Raw genomic sequence first — 20523 nt, 5'->3', positions numbered from 1 at the left:
GTGTTTGTGACCTGCCTCACAGTCCTGACCAGCTCCTCGCGACAAGCTCCTACCTGGCACGGACCAATGGTCACTACCACTAGGAGCGAAAAAGACACTGGTCTGTCTTGTGGTCCTTGTCATCTGCCTGTTGTCTTGACCAGTTACTGAGTGGTCTTTGGAGTAGTTATTGTACATTTAATACACCTTCTCCCCTTTCTCATTGTGTTGGCAACACTGTGCTGAATAAATGTAAAAATAATTAAAAAAAATCATTATCTTTTGTCTGTCAAATATTATTGATCATTACTATTAATATAAATCATAATAACAATGATTAAATTACTATTATTAGTGTATGAGTAGTACTATCGACTATGCAGGTCCGTGTTTTCCTGACTGGTTTAAACTTTACCAATGTGTTGCATTTTAAAACAACAATCATCGAGTGATCAGGTGCTGGATCAATCAAGATGATTCGACTGTTACTTTTGTTAGGCTACTTAAGTTGAATTTTCAATTAAACTTTTACATTTTTGTATTTCATTTGATGTTGCTTTGTCACTCAACTCTACATTATTTCCTCCACTACATTTATTTGACATTAGTTTCTAGATCATGATTTGATACAAAGGGTAATGTGACAAGCTTTTAAAATGCAACACATTGGTAAAGTTAAACCAGTCAGGAAGACACGGACCTGCATAGTCGATAGTACTACTAATAAAACTACGACTAATAATAATAATTTAATCATTGTTATTATGATTTGAATAGTGATCAATTACATTGGATAGACAAACGATTATGGCTTCTCACATTAGGCGATTCTGCTAACACAGTGAGAAACGTGAAAAGTTGTATTAAAAATAAATACAAACAAACACTCCACAGATCTCTCAACTGGTCCAAACAACAGAACAGATCACAGAGGAGGTGGTCAGGACCAGTTTTACTGCCCTTTGTGCCAGTAAGAAGCTGGTCATGACCGCTGTGCCACTGGTCGCGACCAGTGTCTTTAGCGCCCCTAGTGGTTGTGACCACTGGTCCGTGCCAGAGACCAGCTGGTCCGTGCCAGAGACCAGCTGGTCCTGACCACACAGATCTTCATAATCAATAATAATAACAATTATAATCATAATATATCTGATATAGTGTATTTTATAGACAAAAGATTATGATCTCTGACATTTATCCAGCTAACAGTGCTGCCAAAACGACAGGAAAGGAGAGAAAATACTAAAGCCGCTTCACAGACCACAGGGACCACAGGGCAGACCAGTGAGGAGCTGGTCGCGACCAGTGTCTTTAGCGCCCCTAGTGGTTGTGACCACTGGTCTGTGCCAGAGACCAGTTGGTCCGTGCCAGAGACCAACTGGTCCTGACCACACGGATCTTCATAATCAATAATAATAACAATAATAAATATTAATATATCTGATATAGTGTATTTTATAGACAAAAGATTATGATCTCTGACATTTATCCAGCTAACAGTGCTGCCAAAACGACAGGAAAGGAGAGAAAATACTAAAGCCGCTTCACAGACCACAGGGACCACAGGGAAGACCAGTGAGGAGCTGGTCGCGACCAGTGTCTTTAGCGCCCCTAGTGGTTGTGACCACTGGTCCCTGCCACAGGGACCACAGGGCAGACCACTGAGGAGCTGGTCGCAACCAGTGTCTTTAGCGCCCCTAGTGGCAGTGACCACTGGTCCCTGCCAGAGACCATGGTCCCGGGACAGACCACGGAATTAGCTACAACCCCTGCTGTAATGGCGGTCACTTGGTGTCACGTATGGCCGATCCGATCATAATCTCTTTACTATGGCAGATTAATGCAAGTGGTGGCATTGTAGGCAGCATCTGTCAGACAAGTGTCCAGATGCTTAAGAACAGCAAGACACGCCTGCGTCTCTCTCTCTCTCTCTCTCTCTCTCTCTCTCTCTCTCTCTCTCTCTCTCTCTCTCTCTCTCTCTCTCTCTCTCTCGACGATTCCTTATAAGAGCTGTGACATCAACACTTGCTTTAATGTCATATCAGCTCCCAGTGTAAGTAGGACACACTGTCCCATAACAGCAACAACAATGAGCCTACTAAAAATAGCCTACCCTCCTAGCCTGAGGGAAGATCTCTCACAAAGGCAGGAGTGAGCAAACACAACTGAGATCACACAGGCATCCGGAAGCAACTATTCTGGACAGGATTTATTTTTTTTACCAGTGTTTAGGATTTGACCTCATAAACACTATAGTTAATAAAATGTAGTTCTTTTTATACCTGCCTTTACGCTATTATCTTTACCCGGTGCATTATAAATGAATGCATATGCAGAAATCATTCATTTTGTGCTAATTACTTTTGTCAGGGTAGTTTCACTTGTAACAGGGTTGATAAATGTGCTGTGTTTTTGTTTGTTTTTTTGCTCCCCTGCTGGCTCTTTCACCGCCTTTTAAAGTATCAGTCTTCTCATCCCTAAACTAAAGTAAAGACGGAGCGATAAACACCTTTAAGGCTTCTCATCAATAATAGAAGCACAGTGGATTTATAATAGCTGCCAGAGGACTAGTCACCTCCAGCCTCCTCCTGCACAGTGGACAGACATTGAAAGAGTCCGAGAGAGAAAAAAGAGAGCTTGTGGGAATTGAGCCATGTAGTGTGAGTCTCCCTGTCTAATACTGTGGAGGGAAATAGGAGAAGTGCTGAACACCCAGAGTGGCACTGGAATTCCACACCCAGTGAGTAGGATAGTAAAGCAAGATGTGTGTTAGGGATGAGATTACATCTGTGTGGATGCTGTTTAATCCTGTATTTGAATTGTAGTTTTGTATGTTGCTTAGCATGGACATTTGTTTTAAAGGCTGTGACATAACAAATGGTGTCTGTAGCATTAATATGTTCTCTTAAGTGGTGATTTTTATTTTTTACATGGTTGTCTATTCCCAAATATACAGTTTATTTAAACAAGAGTCTACAGCCATGCCAATAGCTGTTTGAGGCTACTACTTAGGTACAGTTGTGTTTTGAGCTTAATTCTAGCATCAGCATGCTAACATGCTCACGTGCTAAGGTTGTCAGGTAATATTTTCTAAATTACCATGTTCACCATCCTAGTTTAGCTTGTTAGCTAACATTTGCTAATTAGCAATAAACACAAAGTGCAATGGAGGCTGATGGGAGTGTCATTAGTTTTGCAGTAATTTGGTCATAAAAAAACAAACAAACAATTAAAAATGTTGACCTACTGATGGTGCTGCATGAACATGGAACAACAGTCATTAGAAATTGTCCTTCATGGGCCTTAAAGTCTATACAAAAGTTCACTGCACTCCATGCAATACTTTTTTTAGACATTTCACTTAAAAACACAAATGTAAACCTCGTGGTAGTGCTAGAGGTCAGAGAAAAGTCAGGGGATCACCAAAGTCATAAGGATTTATTCCCTGAGAACCGTGAATGTCTGTACAAAATGTCATTGCAATGCATCCAATTGTTGTTGAGAGTCTGGACCAAAATGGTCGACTTACTTACAAGAGTAGGCTTACCGCAGGCTCTAATGCTGAGTCGGTTCAGAGACAGAATGCTGAATGCTCAATATGTGCTTGTAACAATGTGGTTTAAAAAATTGCTCAAACCAAATTGTACCTTGTAGCTTATTAAAAGCTAACCAGTTCAGTATGGGCCACTAGTACCACTGTAGAACAATGTGTTTTGCATAGGAGGTCATTGTATAGGTTGTATTTCATGTTCCACCAGCATTAGCATGACATTGTGAGTACAGTACAAGGGGGTGATGTGATCGACTTTTGTGCAGAGTGCAGAGCGTGGGAATGTGCCTTTAAGGTTAGCAATGCATCATTGAAAGAGGAGATGAAGTAAATGATACAAACTATGCAGTTTTCAAAACACTCAAAAGGTTTTGCTAATGTTTTAGGAGGTAGGAAATGCATTCAGTGTGTTAGCAAGGCTTTGAAAATACCAGAACTGAATTTCGGTGAGAAACTTGAATGTAAGGAATCGTTAAAATGAAAATTCCACAGAGTATGAGAGTATGTTTAATAATTTTAAAGGAAGAAGTATACAAGACACAATTAGTATGGAGTGAACTAGTGAGTAGTAAAATATATTCTATAAAATAATGGAAAATGTATAATATTCATATTAGGGACCATACAAACATTATAAGAGAGGAGCCTTCACATTAAGTTGTCCCTGGAATTGTCCTTGTTTCCTTTGTTTTCTGAGCTTTCCTTGCTAGTTAACCATAGACATATATGAAACCTCAACCTGAACTACAAATAAAAATGTGAAAAAACAGCATGGACTATAATTTCCTGCAAATAAACCACAACAACAACAACAAGACAATTTTGTGTGCGTAGACCTTCATTTCCTTTTCCTTTACATCCATTATAAACAGGAAAACGTGGCTACTGAAAAAAAACAAAAACATTGACTGTAAAATAGGACATTTTTCTTCTTTGTAAGCCCAGGCATCCAAAGCAGTCTCTAGAGAAGTCTGTGTTAAAAGCAACCAAAAATGAAAAACAACATCAAACACGCGTAAGCAGCAGAGTTGGCAAGTGCACAACTGCAACAAGGATAGTAAGGACATTACAACTTCATACACATTTTGTATTTTGTTGAAATTGGCATTCAGTGAGACGTGTTCAAACGTGTGTAGCTGATGGCTGCTGAAAGCAGAAGAACCATCACAGACCCATGAAAAAATTATAGTTTAAGCGCTTGTATTATATCGAATCAAAAAATAATAATGATGTAATGTTTTTACATGTAATAATAATTTAAATATTAATGCCTAGAGCTAAAAAAGTCAAGGAGCAAGGACATTCAACATTTTCAAGGTTTCATCAAAATACCTCTAAAATACATATATTGTGTATAATGTGCTAAACAGTAGTTTCATAACAAGGCACAATTTATTCAAAGATTTAGCTTTGTGGTAAGGACTGGTGAAGAATAAAGCATTTGGAGCAATGTTTAACTGATACACAGCCATGTCCTTCATCTGCTATACAGTGCCTGACAAAAGTCTTGTCGCTTATCTAAGTTGTAGGAACAACAAATAATAACTTGACTTGTAGTTGATCAATTGGAATCAGAAATGGCTTATATGAAAGGCAAAGGCTTCTGGATTATGCTTATTATACCAAAATAAAGTTTTGTATCATTCACTGAGTTTTATCATTGAATTAGGACAGAAAGGTCAGACTTGGCTTGGACAAAAGTCTTGTCGCATACAAAAATACAGTAATGTACGGTAGAAATTATACTTTATTGTGAATACACAAACATGCTACAATAACATCAGAGCATACGTAAAGTCATGGTGCCTTGGGAAAAAGAAAATGAGCTTGGAGGACTACATCCATACGTCTCGGCAATGACTCAAATAACGTATTGATGAAGTCATCTGGAATAGCAAAGAAAGCAGTCTTGCAGGACTCCCAGAGTTCATCAAGATTCGTTGGTTTCATCTTCCAAGCCTCCTCCTTTATCTTACCCCAGACATGCTCAATAATGTTCATGTCTGGTGACTGGGCTGGCCAATCCTGGAGCACCTTGACCTTCTTCGCTTTCAGGAACTTTGATGTGGAGGCTGAAGTATGACAAGGAGCGCCATCCTGCTGAAGAATTTGCCCTCTCTTGTGGTTTGGAATGTAATGGGCAGCAATAATTTGTTGATACTTCAGGCTGTTGATGTTGCCATCCACTCTGCAGATCTCTCGCACACCCCCATACTGCATGTAACCCCAAACCATGATTTTTCCTCCACCAAACTTGACTGTTTTCTGGGTGAATCTTGGGTCCATGCGGGTTCCAAAAGGTCTTCTGCAGTATTTGCAGCAATTGGGATGCAGTTCAATGGATGATTCATCAGAAAAATCAACCTTCTGCCACTTTTCCACTGTCCATCCTTTCACCAAGCTGTGGGCCTTTGCAAATGCAACACACTTTTTTAGTTGTCTTCTGTTTAATGCTGGTTTGTGAGCACTAATTCGGCCATGGAGACCACTGCGTGAGAGAATTCGACAAACTGTTGTTATAGATACAGGGGTTTCTGGTGGCCAGCCCAGAAAAAGGGCTGGCCCTGGACTGTCGAAGCAACAAACGGTCCTCTTGAACAGTTGTCTTACGGGGTCTGCCTGACCTGGACTTGTCATGAACTTCACCAGTTTCTTCAAATCTTTTTCTTATCCTTTCCACTTGACGTTTGGATACATTGAAGATGTCTGCCACCTCAGCAGCAGACTTGGTCTTCAGGCTCTTGATGATCAGCACTTTGGTCTGTGGTTGAATCTTTGGCATGTTATGAGAGGTCAGGTTGCACCTCACATGAAGGTCTGGTGTGCTGGAGTTCTTTTTATACACACCCAGGAATGTGTTAATTACAGTATTTGTCACAGGTGAAACTCTAATCTATGATTGGTTGAATCATATAAAGACACGACAAGACTTTTGTCCAAGCCAAATCTGACCTTTCTGTCCTAATTCAATGATAAAACTCAATGAATGATACAAAACTTTATTTTGGTATAATAAGCATAATCCAGAAGCCTTTGCCTTTCATATAAGCCATTTCTGATTCCAATTGATCAACTACAAGTCAAGTTATTATTTGTTGTTCCTACAACTTAGATAAGCGACAAGACTTTTGTCAGGCACTGTATTGTCTTTCTTTAATACACGTCTTTGACAGTTAAATCCCTCCTCACATTATGCCCTATTTCAAGTAGCTTAACAATAATTTGTCGACTGGTGAAAAGGGGCAGTCATCAACCTTAGGGTGCCCGTTCCAGTTCTAAAGAAGACAGATGACATATCACTGTAACAAAGAGAAGCATCCATCAGTGGGAAGAAAGTCAAATCCTCTAGAAGGCACTTGGGCAGACATCCAGCTCTGCAAAGGACTGTGGCTCCAGTCTGCTTAATTAGAGTCCATTCCCCAAGGAATATTTAGGCTGATCGCCCCGCAGCTCGGGCCCGGCTCAGGCCTGCTTCAAACGGCACAGCACAGACCCGCCCGTCCAGACAGGCAGGCACGAGGAGCCCTGAGGATGGACAAATAAAGATAATTGAGATTGATTTGATTGATTGTATTGTGCTAGTGAGAGTTGGAAGATGATGTGCATTATTTTTAACTGCAGAGTTTTAGGACTATTTATTCTGTGTAATAAACCATCTGACGCGTCAGGTTACACAAGTTTGACATTTTGCCCGTTAGATGAGAAGATCAATACCACTCTGATATCTGCCTGTTAAATATGAAGCTTCAGCCAGCAGCCAGTTAGCTTAGCATAACATAATTACTTTTCAATATGATCTGTGGAGTGTTGTATGTCCTTAAGGGTTAACAAAGGTATACTTTGTTAACTCCTTAATGTACTGTATTTTCTTCCTCATAAAACATTTGCAAAGCCAAATTCTTTGCATATTTTAAAACCTGAATTGTTTACATCCGTGTTTGCTAGCTTGCAGTCTTCTTTCTTACCTTAGCTGGCTCATTGCTATGTTTCTTGGTACATTATCGGCACCAATTGTCGATCAGCGGATGAGCATGCAGGAATGTGTGTCACGTCATGTGCATGAATGTATGTTAAAAACTCATTCTTAAAAACATTGCTCCATAGCGCTGCTAGTGGTCAATCACTCCACAGGGTACCTTTAAGTTGAAAATATCAGTCAAATGGACATGACATTTTTTGGGCACACTGATTACCTATCAAAAACCAAAAACCAACAACATTTTGGGAGATACTGTATATGATTCAGCCTTCTTGGACTCATCAAAGATCCACTTTGGACTGGTGTCAGATGAGAACATTAACTGTAGAAAAAAGTGGACAGGGCATGGCACTTAAACTGTCCTTTCCATTCAATGAGCATTAAAAATGTAGGAGCCAGTCAGTACAATCAGTGCTGCAGGTTCCTTCTCATTTAGAGAGGTAGAATGTATTTATTCCACTCTCATTTAATCATTAAGTGTTCTCACTATGTACTGTAGCTACACTACAATGTACAGTACTGTATGCATGTCAATCTGAGCTTGTACAGTTTGTAGTTTGGTGTTGGCTCACTGATTGATTGTGTCAATACAAACCAACCATATATCCCGACTATAGAATAGTTGTCAGTATTCTTGCTTGCTGCCAACCCATTGACTACTGTCAGGGGAATTTCATTTTTTCAAGTCAAAACACTTCAGGTTGTCTTGAAAAGAAATACTTGACAAAAAAAGCCAAGTGGTAACTCTATCAACGAGAAGATATAAAATATAAGTATACAACTAACAGTGAATGAGGCAATATGACCATTTGGATGCTGAAATATGTTTGCTTTACATCACACCATCACATTAATTACAGTAAATATTTGAATCATGGCTGCAGGACCTGGTAGCATTTAACGCTAAGCTGTCTTATTGGTTTTTGTGTGCTCGTAGCTACAGGAAGCAATAAATGTTTACAGTTGATTATTTTTGAACAGCTAAATGCAGTTTCAGTCAGTCTGTTGAGTTGTCAGTTTTGGATGCTCATATAGAAGTGTGAAGTCTTGTGCTTTGTGCCTGAGTGTGCTGGTGACAAACATGAGGTTGTAGCCAGTCACTCTAGGCGCTGCAGCTTCATTAAGCGCTCGCTGTGTTGCTACACTTGGGTCACTGCGGCTCCCTCTCACACAGATGAATAGAAAATGAAAAGCTTTTCAAGACAATTTGGAAGACAATAAGCAGAAAAGCTTCCAAGAATGTATGATGAAAACGCAGGATGTGTAGGGCCTTCAGAGTCGGCGGTAGGAGGTGCAAAATGTCGAACACAATGAAATCATTTTGCATTTCCAAGAAAGGTAATTGGATTTATTGTGGAAATTTGTCAGAGTGTTTAAGCCGGTCGGAGGGCCAACCTTGGAGCATCAAGGACATTCCCTCTCTAGAGACAATTACGATACATTAAGGCAGGAGTAAGCAGAGGAGTTTAAAGTGCACAGGTGTGAATGAAAGCACAGGTGTGAGACTGCATGCACTGAATAAGAAACTGGATAATTATTAAAGCGTTGTACGCCAGGCCTAAAAGAAAAATTTGGAAATAGCCCTAGAAACATACCACAGAGATGCATGTCCTTGTTTTAGTGCTGTTGTAAGCCGAGCATAACGCGTACATTGTTTTTAATCGCATGCCGCCATTTATTAATTTATTTTACACTTCACTCGGCTTCGCGTCGTGTCTAACAACGCCCCTTAGCTGTTCTAAAATCACTAGAATCTACGGCCTCTTGGGGCTAGGCTACTATTTTGACCCTTTGCCGCACCTTTACTTATCATCAAGCTGCCATACTTCCTCGTAACACATCCTACTGCTGCAGGCATGATGGAGAAAGACAGCAGCAACACAATTTTGAATGGCACTTTTTATTTTCAAAAACTCCCGGACGGCTCAGTAGACAAGTCGAAAGCCATATGCACATTGTGTAAAGCCGAATTAAAATATCACCGAAGCACGTCAAGCTTGAGCTACCACCTACGAGCTAAGCATAGTAGTACAGTTAACGTGACTCAGGTTGATGCTAGCGGGCTCAGGCAAAGCCCTATTTGGAGAGTGCTAGTTGCCGACAAATGTCCTGCTGTGGCATCCGGTTTTTGGACCATTTTGTTTGTCAAGTTTATCAAGTGTTAGTGTTACATCTCAGTTAATTGTTGTGGTGTAAGGATAGGGATTTTTAGTTTTTTAGTTAGGTACTTGGAGGAATTGTTCAATAGTGACACACATTTTTCTTTTGTTTACAGTAAATAAATAAATAATAAACAAATACAAATCTTAAAGTCAAGTTCATAAAGTTTCCATTGTTAATATGTACTTCAAAACAGTTCTGAAATGCAAAATAATAGAATTTTAATCATGTGATAAAACATGCGATTAATCGTGATTAACTATAGAAATTCAGCGATTAATTGCAATTAAGAAAAAATGAATCGTTTGACAGCCCTAAAAAATTCTCATTTGTATTCAGGTCCTCTAAAAAAAACTCTCCAACATGATATCACTATCACTCTGGACATTCAACATTTAGCTGATTTCAGTGCCTGAGTACACTTGTATCAAAACTGTGTGGGAGTGTAGAAAGTGAAAAGACACAGAGAAAAAAAAAGCAACTATCCACCCCCACAGTATCTTTTTGAAGCTTCGTACTCTGTACTGTGATGGAGAATCAGAATCGAGGGAGATATGGATAGAGAAAGACAATGCGTGCAGAAGAGTGTGAGACAGAGAGGTTTGGCTAGTGAAGAAGTTGAAAGAAATCAGCGAGTGCAGCTCTCTGTGTCTGCTCGCTTAGACAGGTGCTGTACAACGTTTTGGGTTTAATTAAGTCTAGTGTGCAACTGAGACGGGTGGAGCAGGCAGAGGCAGCTGCAGAGAGAGAGAGAGAGAGAGAGAGAGAGAGAGGAAGGTTTGCCAGAGCCTTGACCTTATTTTAGATGTTGAAGTTAATGGAAAGAAACAAGTGCTGTCATCACATTTTCTTTCCTCTCTGTGTGTCTCATACAAACACACACAAATGTACAAATGTGCTCACACGCTCCCTCTCGCCTTAGCAAATGTCATTTTAAAATGTCTTCTTTTAATTCCTTTCTTTTTACCAACTACTATTAAAGGTCTTTGTCAGCGCTGAATCTTAGCCCTCTAAATGTTCTCTGTGTTATAAGATGTGAATGTGACTCACTGTGTGTCTCCTCCTGCGACTTGTAGGTGGTGACCTCGGGAAAAAACAGCAGAGGATACCATTATATCCTTGCCAACCTGGTGAGAGCTCACAACATGAAACAATCCAACAAAGCCCAGAACAACACTGCTCAGTGTGATGTAATGCAGCGCTAAGAAATGCAACACTCTGTAGTATAGTCAAACTCCCTAATATGTAGTTATGATAGACTGATAATTGAGTGCAGTAGTTAAACAGAACTAAGTAATAAGCGGATGATGGGCAAGCTAAAGCAGTTTTGACTTTGCTGCTAATGATCTCTCGTTCCACTACCAGCCAACTTGTGCTCTTTGCTCTCAGGGTTTTTCCAACATGAGCCTGGACAGGGTCTTTTCTGGTGGAGCCAACATCACAGGCTTCCAGATCATCAACCCAGACAGCCCCATTGTCCAGCAGTTCCTCCAGCGCTGGGAGCGCCTGGATGAAAGAGAATTTCCAGAAGCCAAAAACACTCCACTGAAGGTCAGTGAGGCAAAGCTGCCGATGCTGCAGTTACATTTTTATTAAGATCTTCAAAGACACTTTTTCTCTCCCCCCTCTTCCTACAAGTTATAAGGTAGTAACTCTGCTGAAACCAGAGGAAATACTTAATTCTGAATCTTTTCAGTGAGACGTTGCTTAAATAACTTGTCACCTGCTTGCCCTTGAACAGAGGCGTCTTTCATACTCGCGCAATTTTTTATGTCAATCACAATGCGAGGCTTAGATTTTTTCTACTTTTTACATCAGTAGCACTGCTCTCTGTGTACACATACCAAGTACTGCTGCAGAGATGATAACCTTGCTTTGATAGCAGTGCAGTCTGCCTGAATGATGTCAGTGATGCATCACTGGGGTTTCTTGTGGCCTTTGTCTCAGTACACATCAGCGCTGACCCACGATGCCATCCTCGTGATTGCGGAGGCCTTCCGGTACCTTCGGCGCCAGCGAGTGGACGTGTCTCGCAGGGGGAGTGCAGGTGACTGCCTTGCCAACCCCGCTGTGCCCTGGAGCCAAGGCATCGACATAGAGAGAGCCCTCAAAATGGTAGGACCGAGGGAGTTCACTGTCTCTGTAAACAGCTCTGCTTTTTATTTACTTGCTTTATATCAGGATATATATATATATATAAGAACAGTATTAGTTTTTAAATATAATCTCTTCATCTCTTTGCCTCGCAAATAGTAAAAGCAATGTTTCCCTTGCTTTAAAAATCTGTCACGTCCACTATTTTTGCACAATTTTCCTAGACTTGCTACCCCTCCGCATTGATCTGATGAAACCAAGCCCCACTGTCACTCCAAATTTGCCTGCCACAATATTTGCCTCTCCAATAGAGTGGGAGTATAAAAACACAATGCAATTGGAAATACGTATTTATCAGACAACACACCTGGGAAACCAAAAGGCGCCGGAGAGAACTTTGGACGCCATATATCAAGACCGTTTGTCGCATGTTTACATTTGGAGTTTGCACACTTACTGTATGTAAGGAGTGTGTTATTATTCTTTGTTTGGTGCTTGGCAGGTCCAAGTACAAGGTATGACAGGAAACATCCAGTTTGACACATTTGGTCGACGATCTAATTACACAATAGATGTGTACGAGATGAAGTCTGGAGGCCCCAGGAAGGTAAGTGAGCACACAGCCTCGGAAACATCTTTCATGATTTAATTCATGTGTAATGAAATATTCTAAGCAGGATTAGCCTATGATATACTGTAGATGCCAGAGCTGTATGTTTTGAATCTTCTACAAATACAGACAAGTTCCAAGTAGCTCTGTGATCGGGATTTTACTTTCTCTTGGGATGTTGGCAGTGCACGAGTAGTAAGGTTGGTTATAATTTGGACAGAAGTTGCCAGTCCCTATCATGTGAGCTCATATCCCCTCTGAGATTGAATCTGGAAAACATCCACTGAGAATCAGTCGAGCCCTACAGATGGATGCTAGACCAATCTACATCTCTGGGGAGCGCTAGTTTAGATGATGACATGGCTCAAAACTCAGAAAAATTTACAAACAGCTATTTAAACTACATGTTGTAGCTTCAAAGTAAGGCATTACTCTGCTACTGCAGCGCCTATATATTCCCTCGCTCTTATACAGACACAGATTAAAGACGATAATTTAGAAGAACTTTGGTGTTTCCTAAAGAGCTGTATTGTGTTTCCAACTTTATAAATTGACACTAAAACCACTTCCAGCCCAGCGAGTTTTGCATCTGTACACTCAGGTGTCTGAAGGGTTCATGCTGATGCCTGAATGAACTGTCAATTAATCAAAATTACATTAGACAAATGCCTATGGAGCGTAGGCAGACAACAAGCAAAGTGTAATTTGTGGGCTTGCTTTGCAAGATTATAAGTATATATAAGTGTACTGTATTATGATGTATGTGTGTTTATTTAAATGTAACTTTTTGAAGTTCTGTTTTTGAAGTTTTTTTTCTCAAAGGAAAATCCTCTGACACGGCCCTAAACCACCATCACAGTAAAACTGTCAATTAAACCTCACCATAATGAAGCTGCTAAGTGGGACAACTTTGTCCTCTTTTGAGGAAATCAGTATCCAAAAGGGAGGAAATGTATATTTGTGGTCATGTAGCCTATAAAAACATTTTATTTTACACTATGTTTGAATACATATCAATGTTAGACACAGACAGAAAAGAGCTAAGAACTGGGAGCCGCAGCACACATTTGCTTTCATTTCATCCATTTTGTCTACAAGCGTGGACAAATTCTTGTTTTGCCCCTTGGCTTGCTAACCGAGCTAGCAAACAAACAGGGAGGAAGTGCACTCACTCAGAAAAGTCATTTAGCTGTTTAGCTTGACAGCTATAACACTTGTTATCGTCTGTTAGTTTAGATGCTGAATGTTTTGGTCCTTTTCTTCAATACCACTAACAAAACACTGTCTATCCCCGTATTAGCTTGTAAGCTCAAGTTAGCAGAGTAAGTCTGTTCACAAACACATGCATCGACCTGCTTCCTCGGAGGCTTGGAGGCTCAAAGGTCATTTCTGATGTTTGTCCATAAGTTATTATACGTCTGTAAGTTTTTCCTGCATTCAATATTTAAAAACAACTATTAACAATACATTTGAAAATCACTTTGACAATGATTTTTGACAACAACAAAAAAAATCATTTCAGTTAGACTTTTATAATGATGTATCTCCACATACTGGGGGGGTCTCACTGCACCCACATGATCCCTCACTGCTGTGATTTTTCAGGCCAAGACACACACACACACACACACACACACACACACAGTGCTGTAGTGTGGCTAGCTCCCTGACCCTGAACTCTGACAAGGTCCCCACAAAAGCTGGCACCAAAAAGGAAGTGCCCCCATACTGTCCATATAATTCAGCTCGCAAGGCAACACACATCACAGTGGCCCGCACATCTAAACTCTGTGAGACAATCTGCAGTGACAACAGAGTGAGTATTGTGCATCATAGCTACAAGAAGTGGGAGACGTTGACTTGTTCTTGGCTGAATATATCAGAGTGTAACAAAAATAAACATAATGCAGCCACTGGAATCATCTCAGGTTCAGTAGACACAGGCCAGTGTTTGTTTTGTGTTGCATGTGTGCTATGTGTATTATTAATAGAACAGTAGAACAACCTACCGCATTGGCTAGATAAGGTACATTTAGACTATTAGGTTTGTTTTGCTGGTATTAATGTTATCAGTCTTCGAGTGCTCCATTGGTGCTGCTTGTTATGTAAGAGAACATTTGCTGAGCCAGGAATAGATTACACCTACTCTGCTGAAGTGTAGCCCAGGTGAAGTGAGAAGCACCACTACACGCTTTTTATAAAATCTTACATCAGGCAAAACTAGCACTCTGTCAGTCTCCGGCTGTAGAGATAGAGCCGACCAACTCGCACATACTGTACTTGGGAGACTCCACTTTAAAAAACAAACAAAAATGTCTTTCTGCTTCTTGTAATAACTGTGAACCTTTGTGTCATTTTTTTTAGATCGGCTACTGGAATGAGTACGAAAAATTTGTATTTATAATGGATCAGCAAGTCACCAACGAGTCCTCTTCTGTGGAAAACCGAACAATTGTGGTCACTACTATTATGGTACACTCTCAAGCAGGTTTTAAGTGTTTCACCTTAAGATTTCTGCCACTCAAGGTCAAGGTGTCCATTGTTGCAATCTGTCCTGGGAGGGTAGAATTATTTTATTTTGAGTTGCTTTCCATCCACTCACTACATGTTGAAACAGTCGATTCACAAAGAGTGTTTCAACTGTATCCGTGTGGGTGCCAAAGCATTTTGGTTTTTTTATATTACGGTGGGCTGTTGTAGTAGTGACATCACAATAACGGCTTTGGTAATAATAATACCTATAAAGATAGACACCATTGTATTCACATTCAGTGCATACGTAAGTAAACCTGTTTCCCTCTCATTAAGTAAACTGTCAGTGACGCCTGGGTAAATCAGATGTGTCTCACTGGAGACATGAAATGATCTGCACACAAGGAGGACATAAACAACCAAAGGCTGCAACCTTTGGCTGTTTATCTCTTTGTTCAAATTGACTTTGGCACTGAATTTTAACACATCTATCGTAGGTATCTCTAAAAAACAGTGCTCCCAGTATGCCAGGCTCAGGGTTAGACACAGTGCTAGTTAGAATAGTTACAGACAGTTATCACAGCTTAGTAATCATCAGCCATTTTTAAATGTAAGATAAGGTGCTCCTTATCTTACATTTAAAACCATGGCCTCTCCTTCCTTCTGACTTTGCCTATTATGTTTTCATCTTAGACAAATTCAGAATGTAATAGTCATACATTCTCATCTCAATGTGTAATAACTCATTATCCTCATGACCAGGCAGGAAACACAACAATAGCGAGGAAGTGAGTGAGGAAGGGAAAACAGAAGAGTAGTGTCATTGTATTATTTTCTCACTGCCAGGCATGCCTTTGATTTGAATAACTTTGAAATTGAACAACTGTTATTTTAGATACGTCACAGTCATGTCATTAACTTCATGTTGCTTTTCTTACATTCCATAACTTTAAAGTGAAATGCCATATTTAATGAAAAGCCGTCCTATTATTATAGGGTGTGACTCTTTCATTTTGTTTTTTGTAACATTGTACATGACTGCAGGCTGGAAAAGAAAGTAAAGAGGGACTAGTTCGAACAACAAAGGAGTGAAACTGTGAAAGCATTACGTAACTCTCCTCTAAAGCTGACCTTTAGTAGTCAAAAAACATGTTCATGCCGTATGAAAAAGTAAATCACCATTGCTGAAAATCCTCAAGGTGACATTAGTTCATCGAAAAGAGGTTTGATGGCAAACATGTTTTGTATTTTGGAGGAAATACGTGATATTTTATTTAAATCCAAGGCACAGAGGTAATGTGGAATATTCAAACGACATAATCGAGACAACAAGCAGATTATTTTATTGTCATGATAGTAACGAATGAAAAGAATCAGTATGACCTTTTATGTGGTCATACAACTACTCTTCTGACGTGGCTCACACGTTTTTGTGCTTAATATTTGTTTGATGAATGAATTATATCTTATAATGTATCGCTCTACTGTCACTGACGTTTACTTTATGAACTGGAAAAGTGCTCCATTCAGCTTGTCCCTGCCCCTTGTGCCACACTGATGCAAGGCACTTGCAACCCCCCGCCTATCACCCATTTCCACAGATTTAGATTGCGGATTAGGTTCGCATGAGGGAGGCCTGACATCCTGCTTTGCCTCCTTTATATGTGTTAGATGCTTCGCTTCTCCCCCTGGCCCAGTCGGCCTCTTAACTCCAGCAGCGGCCCGCTTTTGTAGTCTGAGTCCCCCTATAACATGCCTGTAACTGATGCTGTGTAGATTCTTTTAACCTTGGCTCTGTTTGTCTTTTTATATTCCCCACATCTGTTTGCTTGTCACCCCTGCATGTGTGCATGCTTACAGTACCAACATGGCCTTGTGTGACCCATGAGGTCCAGCCACTGTGGATGTGCGTGTTTCTTTACAATGAACTCAAAATTATGTCTAATTAACAGGAAGCGCCATATGTGATGTACAAGAAAAACTATATGCAGATGGATGGGAATGACAGATATGAAGGCTACTGTGTCGATTTAGCTTCTGAAATTGCTAAACATGTGGGGATAAGATATAAGCTGTCAGTAGTCCCGGATGGGAAGTACGGCGCCAGAGATCCAGAGACCAAGACGTGGAACGGGATGGTGGGTGAACTGGTTTATGGGGTAAGTGTCAGTCCGCCTGTGGGGGGTGGGGTTAACTGTTGTTGTTTTTTTGTATAATTTCCTGTTACTTCACCCTCTGATTTGTTCAGATTATTGTGAAGCATAGTAAATGTCTTGAATTATCCTCTACATTTGAATGTAAGAGAGGTTTTTATAAAAGTCACTCAGTCCATTTTTAGTCCAAATAATCCATATAATGTAAGATTATAGTGAATATTACCATTTAAAATATCAAACTTTATCAATTTCACTGGCCCTTCTCATCAGCCAAGTGAATTACTCCATGTCACAATCAACAGAGGACAGGATTAAAGCTGTTGTCTTAAAGCAGTAAAGATAGCAGCAGTTGGTGAAGAAGCCTTGTTAAATGATCCCCCTGTGCTGTCATCCTTTTACAGGCATGTTACACCTGATGAAAACAAAACAGTGATAACCAAGCGAAAAAACACCCAATTTAAAACATAGATGTTTAAATATGTTATACTTTAATCAAAGTGGGCCGAGTGGGTTTTGGAAAGCCTTCTTCAACTGTTACATCACTTAGTCTTTTTATCATGCATCTCGTGGCTCACTCACACTTGAAATGGCTTTAACAAGACAATTTGCATCTTTTATGAGACCTCAGCTGCTGAATGAATAATGTTAAAAAATCTTACACGGCAGACTGGAATCTAAAAAACATCTGCATGCAAACAGTGCTCTAATGCAATAGATGCCCTCCCATTATTGATAGCTTAGACAGAAAGAGATGTAAAATGGCCATGATGCGGCCTCTGCCTTATTTATTGCATCCAGAATGGGACACGTTCTAACTTTATCTAAGATATGAATCCTTTGTGTTAAATATTTCCATATTTTGATGTTAAGTTACAATACCACCCAGCATCTCACTGCAAACAATTGTCACTGCAGTGAGATACTAATCGACGAGCCTGTCAGGTGATTGCAGAGGATCTGATGGAGGTGACTTTAACAGGCTGATTCACATTTCATGGACTGCTTACATAAGCTCCTCCACCTCTGACTTCCAACCCTCTGCTTGACTCATGGAGGAGATTTGGATCAAGAAAAAGACATTAGCCAACACAAATGCTGAGTGACTCATTTTGAAATGGCAGATATCCCTCTCACAGGCATTATCACAGATCTACTATTCAGTATATTCTAAGCTGTCGCATTTCACCGTGTCCAATCTCATTACTCCATGAATTCACTCTAAAGCTGAGTGCCTGTACATGTATATTTGAATTTAAGACAGTGTGACTTATTGTATAGTCATGGCTATTGGTTTGACTTTGGGTTTATCAGTATTTCCTTTTATTAAATTAATATGTAACACTGGTTGGTTATTTGTTCTGTAAGACTAACTCCCAGTGTGCCTGTTCCCATTTTCACAGAGAGCTGACATAGCCGTGGCTCCTCTAACTATAACGTTGGTACGGGAAGAAGTGATAGACTTCTCTAAGCCCTTTATGAGCTTGGGCATCTCCATTATGATTAAGAAGCCTCAAAAGTCCAAGCCTGGGGTGTTTTCCTTCCTGGACCCACTGGCCTATGAGATTTGGATGTGTATAGTTTTTGCCTATATCGGCGTGAGTGTGGTGCTCTTCCTGGTGAGCCGTTTCAGCCCTTACGAGTGGCATCTGGACGAGAATGATGAGGCCAAAGACCCTCAGAGCCCCCCAGACCCTCCAAACGACTTTGGGATTTTTAATAGCCTGTGGTTCTCCCTGGGTGCCTTCATGCAGCAAGGATGCGATATCTCACCAAGGTTGGTTGTTGTGTTCACTCTCCACCACCCCTCAGTTGTCCATGTCATCTCTCTGCATTTTATAGTCCCATACATACATCTCCTTCCTGCCATGGTGCATATAGGTTATTTTGAGCTTTTGTATTTCTGCTGTCCACATAACTTCACGCGTCACTTCACTGCACTTTCCTCCCATCTCTTTCTCTGAGCAAACAAACCTTTGTTTTAAAACTGCATGCAGGCAGTGATGCTTTGCATCCACAAAATAACTTATATCCACCATGCTGAGGGCTGTAAAATGCACAGGGGTCATCATATTTCATTCAAAGTAGCTGCTGGAATTTCTCATGACTCTTGGAGGGCTACCGTGTTTTTGCTGCATGTCCCATTTTACGGTCATTTCATTGGTGCATATAATGCATTTTGTGGGGCAAAAACATCATCAGCACCATCATTCCATTATGTATTTTCCCAATAGAATGGGCATCCCCTCTATTTATTCATCCATTCATCTCTTTACTCATCACTGTTGTGCTGTCCCTGACCTCTTCAAGGATTCTTGCTTCTGTCATCCTTTCATCTGGGACTTTGGAAGGTTGTATAGAAGCTGGTTTTATTCTTTTTTTGGGAAACACATTAAGAAAAACCCTTTAATTATTGGTATCCACTTAGAAGAAACATCTGAAAGATAGGGACAAGTAAAAAGTGTAATAATAATAATAATAATAATAATAGTCTGATACAGTGTAGTTTCTGTGTGAAAGCCAGTAAATACTATTTCATTGTCTATATATTGTGGACTGGATGTCAGCCTGGAAAGTTGTCCCATTAGCAGATTGAGATGGATGGCTTCTGCATCTGACAGTTATGGTTTTGATGGCACAGGCTCAACATACTGTAAATTCAGGTATGCAGGTCTACAGTTAAGCATAACTCTAGTCAATGCCACTGAGAAGCATAGAGGAAGCAGCTTCTGGAAAGCTGGAATTTGTAAGTTGTGGGTCTACACAGTTTAAGGTCAATGACCATACTTGAGATGAGTTCAAACATGGTCAAGCCAGAGGCAAAGTTGTAGTCACAAAAAAGCACTAGAGATCAGTGGAGTAGGTGTGATTAAAGTGCAGAAATCAGATAATACACTTCCTCCTCTGGTGACAAAAAATATTGAATCAGCAGTTTCCATTCTAAAACTCCATGTACTTTGGAGCCAAAATAAGATCCCCAATTTGCTACTTAATTGATTTTTACCCCTGATGTATTAATATGATGGCATTCTGGATAATTATCCCAATTATAAGCCATCTACAGATAAGACTTTCATAAAAAATCTTGATGATTCGCCGAAACCTTGATGATGGAGTCACAACATAGCATAGAGTTTGATTGCTGAAGGACACACAGAATATTTACAACTTGAAAGCGCCACAAGGATAGCATGAATCCATAAATAAGCTATATATTAGAAGAAATCCAGAGCTGTACAGCTGTAATGCAGTGATGCGGTGCAAATGGATCCTCGTTTGAAATAAGAAATGCAAGTTCATCTGCCAGCAGCTCATTTGGTGGAATGTGTGTGATCATGGAAGTTGGGGAGAGAGTACCAGAGAGAATAGTTAAATGTAAAAATATGAATCCAGGGTTGCTCTCCAAAGCGCGTATTTAATGTCAGAGCCTTTGCGCTGATGTGGGCCGGTGAACATAATGGGAGTATCTGTTTGAGGGAGCAGTTTGGCTCATCATACCCTGAATTCAATAGCCGACAGAGTCTCATGG

General features: G+C 40.2%; 1 protein-coding gene across 4 annotated transcripts in view; it reads left to right on the top strand.

Annotated features, from left to right (window-relative positions):
• Positions 1-20523, top strand: part of LOC116064749 (glutamate receptor 3) — an 80576-nt gene that overhangs the window by 37237 nt on the left and 22816 nt on the right. For all 4 annotated transcript variants that reach the window (XR_004899137.1, XM_036008628.1, XM_031319977.2 and 1 more), the window contains exons 5-11: positions 10742-10795; positions 11055-11216; positions 11613-11780; positions 12262-12366; positions 14734-14841; positions 16794-17000; positions 18398-18771. Coding sequence is in view for 3 of the 4 variants with exons in the window: in XM_036008628.1 (XP_035864521.1) it covers positions 10742-10795; positions 11055-11216; positions 11613-11780; positions 12262-12366; positions 14734-14841; positions 16794-17000; positions 18398-18771 (1178 nt within the window). In the remaining variant the exon portion in view is untranslated. The remainder of the gene's footprint in view (positions 1-10741; positions 10796-11054; positions 11217-11612; positions 11781-12261; positions 12367-14733; positions 14842-16793; positions 17001-18397; positions 18772-20523) is intronic.

Source organism: Sander lucioperca, chromosome 13, assembly GCF_008315115.2.
Source record: "Sander lucioperca isolate FBNREF2018 chromosome 13, SLUC_FBN_1.2, whole genome shotgun sequence".
Classification (NCBI taxonomy): Eukaryota; Metazoa; Chordata; class Actinopteri; order Perciformes; family Percidae; genus Sander; species Sander lucioperca.
This window is presented reverse-complemented; position numbering and strand designations above follow the sequence as displayed.